Here is a 10159-nt window from a genome sequence, read left to right as displayed (position 1 = left end):
TATGTCAATGTGCTTTGTCTCTCTTACATCATCTTGATATTGCGAACATGCAAGCCATGGAAGGTGAGTCTATTTTCCCATTTTCTTTCCAGTTTGCTTGGATTTGGGTTTTCATCTTGAATGCTTAGTTTCCAAGAAAAATACAATTCATCGATGTTTAAGGGTCGGCTGCATAGATTGATGAAGGTGCATATGCTTAGCTGCTCAGATGGCATATCTTCGCTTGTGTCTTTTTCATGTGCATGCATGCAGATGGTGACTCTAATGCTTTAGTTATGTTGCTGCCCTTCCTCTTGACTAAGTCCCACGCTTTTTAAAAAAGCGTGGAGCATGGGATCCACGGTTGTGAACTGGGCCAGGATCATATTTATACAGGCTAGATTCAAAGCTGATTTTTTGCACTAAGGTTGGCTTGCAATTGGAGAGTGGCTCTTCATAGAGATTTGTAAGGTGCAGCAGAGCAGGGTTTTTTGGGAATGGCACCTAGAAACCAACAGGGCAAGGGCAAGAAGGCTCTTGCACAACAAGATTGCAAGCTGGGAAAGAAGGTCGTTGCAGGGCAAGGAAGCAGCAAGGGTAGAGACGACGATGGGTTGGATCCAAAATTGGAGAAGCAAGCCTCGACTCTGCCCAAATCACCAAATTTAGGTGGAACATTTGAAGAAGGGGCTGCCCTTGATAGCCTTAACAAAAGGCCACGAAAAAAGTTGGAGGTTAGAATGGGTATGGCTGCATCAAATGTGCATGAAAATTTGGAGCCGCCGGTAGATGTAGTCCAAGCTCCGCATGGAAAAGAGGCAATATCAAGCATCCCCCTACCATATGTGGAAGTTAAACTCCCAGATGGGAGGCTCGTTCGTCAATGTCGTGCAAGCAATGTATGTCCGACGAGCGAAGCCTTCATTGAAAAGAGGGTTCGGATGGAGGAGCACCTCCGAAAAAAGCATGGCTTACAAGTTAAAATCCCTAAGCGTGTTATTGGTCGTCCAACCAACAAGCAAATGGCATCTCGCCCAAGCCGCATATTCCCTCATCCTAATGCAAGCAGTTGGAAAAGACAAGCAGAAAAAAGATTTCATGACAAGGATAGAAAATTTGAGAGGAATCGGCTGACATATGAGCATGCGCAGACTTTGAAAGCGGAGCAAGCATGGAACGATCTTGAAGAGGTGTTTAGGACAGGCACAAAGGAGGACTACATTGCTTCGTGGGTGAAAGACGCGATGACATCCTACATGTCGACGGCTGCAAATCGCTTGGCCAAAATTGAGAGTCGAATCGCAGCTCATGGACATACAAAAGTAAGTCTACATGCTCCGAAAAGAAGTTTATAGTCTCTTGTTTTCATAAATATCATGATTGTTTAGTCTTTTGTTTTGGATCATGTGTGTGCTACACATATGTAAAGCATATAGTCACATGCAGTTGAATCTTGATGCATCTTGTTGAGTTAGGATGACTTAACATTAAACTAAGGTAAAAACAAATTTTGTAGACAAGCATCATTGACCTATATTTAAGGCATGTCTATAGCATGACCATAGTTTACCAAAACTGCCTTAGTTCATTGTCCCGGTCTTGATTACTAGACATCACCCTAGTTGCAAAATCATGGTTGTCCTTTTGAGGCATGTGTGTATATGCCATCTATGTGTGCTATATGTATATGTTGTGTGTGTCAAGTGTGTGCATGCATGTATATGTGTGTGTGTTATACGTACATGCCATATGTGTTTGTTGTACATATTATGACTTTGGAGTATGTGTGTAATTTCCCATCCGTGCATGCCATGTACTTCTTGCATTTCTTACATTTAGTAAGGCTTGCAAAAAATGAGAATTTTCACCTTCCAGTTCTGATGCATGTTGCAACGCATTGGAGCATATGATTTTACAACATGTTCGAGCCGATATGCTATTGCATTGCATAATCTTTTTAATTCAAATAAGCCTCTCAAACATACGTGGTTTTGATTAGGCCATGTATGTCTACAAAGCATGTGTTTGTTTTGCATCCTTGGGTAATTTGAAATTGCCATTATCAAGTGTGTGTGCATGCATTGCACACATGTTAATCACATCCCATTCTCTTATATTTAAGCTTCATGTTTCTGTTCCAAATAGTTCTCTCTTCTCTGAACCGTTCCTGTTCTCCTCCTTCCCTTGTGACTATGCTTGTGTGTAATCAAATGAGCCTCAAGAACACACACACACACATGCCCTTGTTAATAGACATTACCATTGTTTAGTACCATTGACCTTTATTTAAAACATGGATGTAGCATGACCATAGTTTACCAGAACTGCCTTAGTTCAGTGTTTCGATCTTGATTACTAGACGTGGCCATAGTTGCAAATTATAGGTATTCTTTGAAGGCATGTATGTGTATGCATGTGTGTGTATGTGTTATACGTATATGCCATATATGTGTTGTATGTATATGTCATATGTGTGCTTGTACTTTTAAGGTGTGTGCATGGGTATGTGTGTGAGTAAATGTAAATGCATGTGCGCATGCATGTGAGTGAGTGTCCATTGTCAAGTGGATGCATTGCACTCATGCAAATAACGTCCCATTCCATTTGATTTAAGCTTCATGTTCTCGTTCCAAATAGTCCTCTCTTCTCAAAACAAGTTCACATTCTCGTTCCCTTGTGAGTGACTATGCTTGTGTGCATGCATGTGTGTGCATGCAAATGAATATGTATGTGTGTGCATGCATATGAGTATGTGTGTATATGCATATGTGTGTACATCCTTGTGTATAATCAAATGAGTCTCGAGAACACACACACACACATACATGCATACACAAACATATTTACACAAGATCTTACTTCTATGTCATATCATATGCATGTGTGTGCATGCATATGAGTATGTGTGCATATGCAATGTGTGTCATGTCATGTCATGGTTTAGCAAAATATGGCATGACCATAGTTTTTACCAAAACTGCCTTAGTTTAGTGTCCCGGTCTTGATGTCTAGACATGGTCATAGTTTACTAAATCTGCCCTAGTTTAGTGTCTTGGTCTTGATTACTATAGTTTGCAAAATCATGGGTGTTGTTTTAAGGTGTGTGTATGAATGTGTTATACGTACATGTCATATGTGTGTGTTTTGTATGTCGTATGTGTGTGTGTGTTATATATAATAAGTACACTGGCTTAGCTACTAGATATGTGTGTAGGTCAAACCTTTACCTGCATGGTTACACATTGTTATGGATGACCTTGACCAGCAAGAAGAGATGCAAAATCTTGAGAGTGACGAGGAGCATCATGGTCAGAATGATGGGGAGCAAAATCTTGAGAGTGACGATGAGCACCGGGAGCAAAAGTTTGAGAGTGACGATGAGCACCATGGTCAAAATGATGGGGAGAAAAAGATTGAGAGTGACGATGAGCAAAAGCTTACAAAAGGAGGGATGGGTTCAAAGGCCAGCACCAAGACGGTAAGTGTTGCTCTTTATCACTATCTTTGTTTGTACTATTTCTTTGCTCTCTTTTTGGTATATTGTCATGCATGCTTAGTGGTGATGGTTTACATTGATATGGCCTAAGTTCACTATCACGGTTTACATTCCATATCATGCATTGCGTAATTATACAATCTTGTTTGTAGGATTTGAAAATTGGTGAGAATGTTGCGCAACATGTAGACATGGAAAAAATTATGGGTGTCAAGAAGCTAGTAAGTGCTCCTTTTTCTCTCTTTTGTTTAGAGCTATTTCTTTAGTCTATTTATGATATTATTTATGTTGCCTTGTCATTCGTTGTAGATGGATGATCTAAAAGGAAGCACAGTGGACGAGGCACTTGACTGGTCATTTCAATTTATGAAGATTAGCAAACCAATGCAAGAAGGTTTGGAGGTAGACAAGGTAGATAGACATAAATATAATGAACTCTACTCTACTATGTGTTATATGCTTTCTTGAGATTGCATGGGTGCAACATTAAAGTCTTCGTAAGGTCTCTTTTCTTTTCTTTTTGTAGGCATGTGGAGCTACAAGGAAGAAGTTGCCTGTTAGATCTTCTCGATCTTCTCGTGCAATGCAAAATCACAATACCACGGTGCCAATTAATATATCTTCTCCAACTTTGTCTGAGGCGAGCAACAATATCAAGCTCACATTTGAGATCTCTAACTCGCATGTTGCCGTGGTAAAGAAAGGGGAAGGATGGCTACGAATAGCAAAACGTAATGTTGCAAGATCTAGGTTAGTGGGTCACAACTAATTGGCAGTTTTGTGTGCCCTTGTTGTATTGTAAGATCAGCATTTGTTTTTTATTTTCTCTTTTGATATTGGGATTTCCATTGCAGGTTGAATTCAGGGGTTGAGATTGAGTTCAATTCCACGAGGTATAAGCTGTATGCAGCAATAGATGAGCCACTTTTGAAGGCAATCTTTGTTGATGAGGCATCAACTAGAACTATGAATCTATTTGGAATGTAAGTTTGATAGACTTGTCATGTGTTCTATGTCATGTTGTATGGATGAGCGTTTATTTGCCCCCTTTCATGCACAGATGGATGGAGAATATGTTGCCATGCACCGTTCTTGAGAAGGTGTTGTTCGTTGACTCCATGTGGTATTCCATGACGTTGGAGCTCCGTGTCACACACCTTTCGGGTTTCTTTGCTGGCATCGACATGTCCAAACTTGAGTTGTGTTTCTTTCCTATTATTTGCAGGTGTGCACATGGCAACGGAATAGTAATCAGCTGATTTTTATTTATTTATTGCATTTAGCAGTCTGCTTTTCACTTTTGCTGGTGTGCATATGGCAATGGAATAGTACTCAATTATTTATTGCAAATAGGAGTCTGCTTTTCACTTTTGCTGGTTGTCTTGTGTGCAATAGGAGCCATTGGTCTCTCTTCGTGCTTTATGTCAACAAGGACAAAAGGGTGCTTCGTTTACGGGGGAAGAAAAACTATCTGTTGTACTTGGACTCTTTGGGACTTACAGACCCAAAGGAGTTTTTGGAAAGCTTATACAGGTATACGTACAAAACTAGTGTCTTTGTGAATATGTAGGTCACATATTCTCTCACAAAGCATAACACAATCTAAGCTTTGTATTTTATGCAGCGCTCTTAAGTGCTTGGCGCCGCATGTGGCTGATTCAGTTGTCCAATGTGCTCTTTATGATCCTGCAAAAGAGCTAGACCTAAAGATTGTTGAGGTGGAGGCTAGTTTTCTTAGTTGTTTCGTTGGTATATCAATGTTGAATTATGTGTCCATATGCTATTTGTGCATGATTTTTTGTTGTCTACATCCTATATGTAATTTTGGAACAGGTACCAAAGCAGCCCAACGGCACAGATTGTGGCTTCTATGTGATGACATTTGTGAGGTATCTCATTGCCGGCATACTGCAAGATGGCATAGGCAAGACATGGGTAAGTCCAATGAGCTTAGCATGGCTTGATTGGGTAAGGTATTGGAAGCTCAATGTTATATCCTTGGCTTGTTGGCATTTGTTTGCAGCTTACAAAGGATTGGCTCCAGCACGAAGAGGTGTGCAAGCTAAGGACGGAGCTACACCAATGGTGCATGAAATGCTTAGGTGAACCCTGAAGAAGCATGTTTGGTGCAATGCATCGGCACTTTTTGGATCGGCGAAACATACTTTTGAGGCGGCACACTACATTTGACGCTTGGCAGCCATACTCAGTTTTTTGGGCAGCCATCAGTTCAGTTTTTTGGGCAGCCATCAGTTCAGTTTTGGAGCAGTTCAGTTTTGAAGCAATTTCAGTTTTTTGGGCCATCAATACAGTTTTAGTGCAGCATTTTGCGAGTATTTTGGGATTAAATTCTCCATTTTTCAATATCTGCTGTAATTACATTCTAAAACAATTATATCTTGCCCACTTTTGTAATGACATTCTACTTTTGTAATGACATTCTACGATCAAATGATTAATTATACCTTGCTGCCTCTTTTAAATATTGTTTTGGACAATGGGTTCATCCTCTTATGGATGCATTGAATGTCTACCTCTATCCTTAGTAAAGTGTGTACAATCTAGGTTTTTATTATGCTTGTCAATGTTTTGGCAGTGGGATTATTGCCCTCTGGTGCAAAGGCCACTCTCTTTGCATATTTAATGTATTTAGTCATTTCCAAATTTGCCCAATTATTTAGTCTTGAAGCGTTGATTTGCTCGTGCCATGTGACTATCTCACACACACACACATACACACACACATGTATACATACATACACGTCTATAAATAAATAAATACAAGTTGTAATATGTATGCTCATAAATGGGTGCCTATTCAAGTATCCATGTGTGTGTGTGTGTGTGCGTAGCACCTAAGCTTCACACATACTCTAGCTTCACACATACTCTGAGATTAGAAGCTTCCCAACACGAGTGAGCAGTAAGGTTGTTTTTCCCAATTCCATTCTGCAAAATTTTAATAGAAAATGTAAAACCACAAGCTTCAACTACGAGCCTTTAGCATTATACCTAAGAGACCAACAAAAAACCTTGAATGCTTGATGATGCCGCTCATATCATGAAGAATGTTTAGAGCGTGCTTTTTTTATTGTACTAGATAGCTGGAAATCCCTTATTGTACCAAATCAGTGTGCAACACATGCATTTACTAATCCAACATAGCTTTGATGTATAGCTATAGCCAAATATCATAATATTTCCAACACGGACATAACACTAATGCTCATGCATTTCCAAGTCGATTTCAACTCTTGTGTTTTGACCAATACAAGGCATATATTTCCCACACCAACACACGTGTCAAACCGGCTTACATGCCGTTTATGCATCCACTTAAACAAGGCATAAATGTTTCCAAATCAGCATTTTTTATGCATGCTACTAAACCACAACTTTCTTTCATGATCTAGCATCCCCAATGCTTGCTTGTACCTCTTGCTTTGCATAAACTCTATACTTTGGCAAAAACTGCCTATTTGGGAAACCTGAAATTTCCAGTTTTGGGCATGCTGCCAAAATAGGACATGCTCAAACCTCTATGAAAACTGATGGGAGTTGTTTGTGACCTCTTATTACCATCAATCCTACATTAAAGCTACCCTCGGACGTGAAAAATGACCAGAGTTGAGCTTGTAGTGAACAAAATATGCTTACCTTATTTGAGCTTCTCTACACTTCAAGAGCCTTCCAATCAAACATTCCATAACACATGACATTCCAAGCAACACTAAAACTCTATTATATACTACAAAAAAAGGTTACAAGTTTGATTGCATTCTTGAAACGCGACAAAAAATTATAGACATAAAAGAGACAATTTCAAGTTTTACTCATGGATTCCAATGCATGAGAAATGAAACCATCTCATTATAAAGAGTACTTCCATGACAAGAGAAGCATTTAAATCTTCAAAAAATATCTTAGTTGATTGGTTGTGACATGTCTTCTCAACAACAATGATAGTACTACCGATCAACCACTGTACACAAGCATGATCCTATGTTGAGATGCATGGATCTTTTCAAGCACAATCCCGTTGTTGAGGCATAAGTTGAAGTGTCTCTCATCATCTTCGTGCAAACCATATGCACAAGATATAATCACTCCATTCTGAACAGATGAATCATCACATAAGTTGAAAACTTTGTTGAGAAGATCAACTTCAGAACCGACTGGGGCATGTCTCCTTGACAAGGGGAGTAATGCATGACATGTATGGCAAGAGTGTGTTTGCAAAGGATCAATCATCAAGGTCTTGCTGTAGCAATGGGGGCAAAATATACGATTCCTCTTTTCAAACCTCACTCGACTCCTTCCATGCTGATGCTTACGTCTTAGCGTACCCGTGAAATTACGCTTTGTTGGCTGTAATGGGGTTGTCCCCTCCTCAAGAGCAACAGTACTTCCTTCATGTTTCTTACCATGACCAAGCCGAGTAAGAGTCACATGAGCTTCGATTTGGCGAATGGAGCCTCGCAAAGGTAAGTCTACCTCCTTTGGAACCACCAATGCAAGAAGACTCTCTTTTGAAACCCTCAACCGTTGAAAGATCAACTCCTTTCGTGTGGAGTCGCATGTAGAGAGACTCTCCTCGAGACCCTGCAAAATATTTTTGAAGTCCTGAATGCAAAGATCTAGTTGTTCATCAATATTAGTTGCTACTTTATGCTGCCCATGCTCAATGTTGAGCCCTATTCCTTGGTCATTCTCACCAATGTCAAGATCTTGCCCTTCTAAATTCAGCCATGGGGTACCCTCATCATTTTGTCCAACATCAACATTATGTTGCAGCTGCCCCAAAGAACGTGCATTGTCAACAATAGGCAAAATAGCATACAGACTTGGAAAATGATGCTGTAATATCAATCGAATCCCATATAGATGTTTGCAGTTGGATGTCCAATCCGGACAATCACAGTAGCTACATTGCATGCTTACATGGTACCATCGTGTGGGCTTAGACATGCTTTGGATCTTGAAAAGCATTGTTGATTCATCAATCACTTCCAACGTTGTTGAATCATCTTTGTACCTTGTAAGGATGCTCTCGCCTCCTGCGAGTCTTGCAGTGTGACTCTTGCTTGAACCTTGGATACTAAAGCGTCCAGAATCGGCTGAGAAGAAAACAAGAATCCATTCAGAGCAGCAAATCCTACCACTGAAATACTATGGCATAAAGAAAAATGGCAATTTACCTAACTCTTGTTTTTGTTTGAAAAACTCTAGTAAAGTACCCCCCATGTGTGTGCCTGTCTGAGAGTCGCCTACGAGAGCATGCAAGAGGACCAATATCGATCTATTGATTTTTGCATCCAAGAGGGTGTACTTGATGTACTGCCATAACCTCTCCACTAGGTTTGTTGTGTCGACGTTTCCATGTGGAAAAAGACGACCAAACTTGGGCCAACGTGTCCGCCACACACATGTCTGCCCACACCAACCATTAGAAACATAGCGGCATACATTCACATGTGATGAGTACTGCTGCAAGAACACTTGGAATCTTCCTTCAAATGCCTGTTCAGAATCTGCTTGCATGAGGTTTGATAGCTGATTATAAACATCATTTTGCTTGTCTTTTGAAACCTGCAAAGTAGCAAAACAACTCAGAACCATGTCCAGCACTCTAGTTGTCACTCATAATAGACAAGGGTATGAGAAGACCTGTGGCAAAAGGTTTTCCACCCATGCTTTCTTGGCATGAAACCAACATAGTAAGACATGCGCGGCGATTTGTTGACGTTGTCCTTGGTTATCTTCAAACCAGCAACAAGAATCTGCATTAACCACCTTCTGAATGGCTTGTAGCTCTATTGGGCATTTGTCGATTACAATGGCAGTAGGGCGGGTTTGAGACATTCTTGAGAAGATCAACTTGAAGGTAAGCTCTAAAGCTATGCTCTCTTGATTAGTGGCAACGTCACTTGTGCACATCATTAGCCAAATTGGAATACCGACACCGTTTTGGTTGGGCAACACAGCTGCATAGAGAGGTAGACCAAAAACATTCGTCTTGAATGTGCTATCCACAGCCCAAGCATTATGGGGAGAGAAACGCATTGCCATCTCCAACATCCACGCATCTTGAATGATAAGGATGAATGGTCTTTTGTATTCATCGATAGCATTTGGATTATAGGGTTGAACATAGATCACCTAAAATAAGAAAATGGTCACATAGGTGCTAAATTCTACCATACGAAAAGGCATAAAAGAATTGCATAACCTCCATTTTGTGGGCTACCTTGTTTTGCTCCTTCAAACGGAGTGCTTCCATGTACATTGCCTCCCAAGCATCATCTGAATTTTTCCCTGCATCAACAAGGACAGCTGACTAAATCATATTGCCCCATGACATGCAAACAAACAATCAATGTATAGCATGTTACCTTGAGTGTGCATTTGGTAGGCGATCATCTGTACCTCCTTGGGAATCATAAAGAAGCGAAAAACCACACAATCAAGGGGAGAGGAGCTCTCCATATGGAATCGCTCTTTTGATTTTGACATCTTAGCTACATGACGACATGTTCCGACGTCAAATAAGTCATCCATGCAGCATGCTATCACACGCGGGTGAATAGGCAAATAATAAAGATCATCCCTAGACCCCGGAACATGCCCTTCATGGACATTGTGTAGGAGAATGTTAACCTTATCAGAGTCATTTGCATACTCCAA

The 10159-nt window shown here is 40.4% G+C and overlaps 2 protein-coding genes across 2 annotated transcripts; one reads left to right on the top strand and one right to left on the bottom strand.

Annotated features, from left to right (window-relative positions):
* The first annotated feature begins 704 nt into the window (after positions 1 to 704).
* Positions 705 to 5045, top strand: LOC147631154 (uncharacterized). Its single transcript, XM_086809149.1, has 8 exons — positions 705 to 1301; positions 3194 to 3457; positions 3628 to 3696; positions 3785 to 3886; positions 4002 to 4225; positions 4330 to 4458; positions 4536 to 4700; positions 4871 to 5045. Exons 1-8 carry the CDS (start codon positions 720 to 722, stop codon positions 5043 to 5045), a joined length of 1710 nt encoding a protein of 569 aa, XP_086665275.1. The 5' UTR covers positions 705 to 719.
* A 2319-nt stretch (positions 5046 to 7364) lies between these two features.
* Positions 7365 to 9483, bottom strand: LOC147631153 (uncharacterized). The gene is made up of 3 exons (XM_086809488.1): positions 9143 to 9483; positions 8674 to 9064; positions 7365 to 8592 (listed from the first exon to the last, which is right to left on the bottom strand). The coding sequence occupies exons 1-3, from the start codon at positions 9413 to 9415 to the stop codon at positions 7451 to 7453; spliced, it is 1806 nt and encodes a 601-aa protein (XP_086665614.1). The 5' UTR covers positions 9416 to 9483; the 3' UTR covers positions 7365 to 7450.
* Between the last annotated feature and the right edge of the window lie 676 nt (positions 9484 to 10159).

Source organism: Cibotium barometz, chromosome 15 (assembly GCF_041138505.1).
Source record: "Cibotium barometz isolate CiBa-2024 chromosome 15, ASM4113850v1, whole genome shotgun sequence".
In the NCBI taxonomy this organism is placed as follows: Eukaryota; Viridiplantae; Streptophyta; class Polypodiopsida; order Cyatheales; family Cibotiaceae; genus Cibotium; species Cibotium barometz.
The sequence above is the reverse complement of the archived record's forward strand: the minus strand, read 5'-3'. Positions and strand labels throughout refer to the sequence as shown.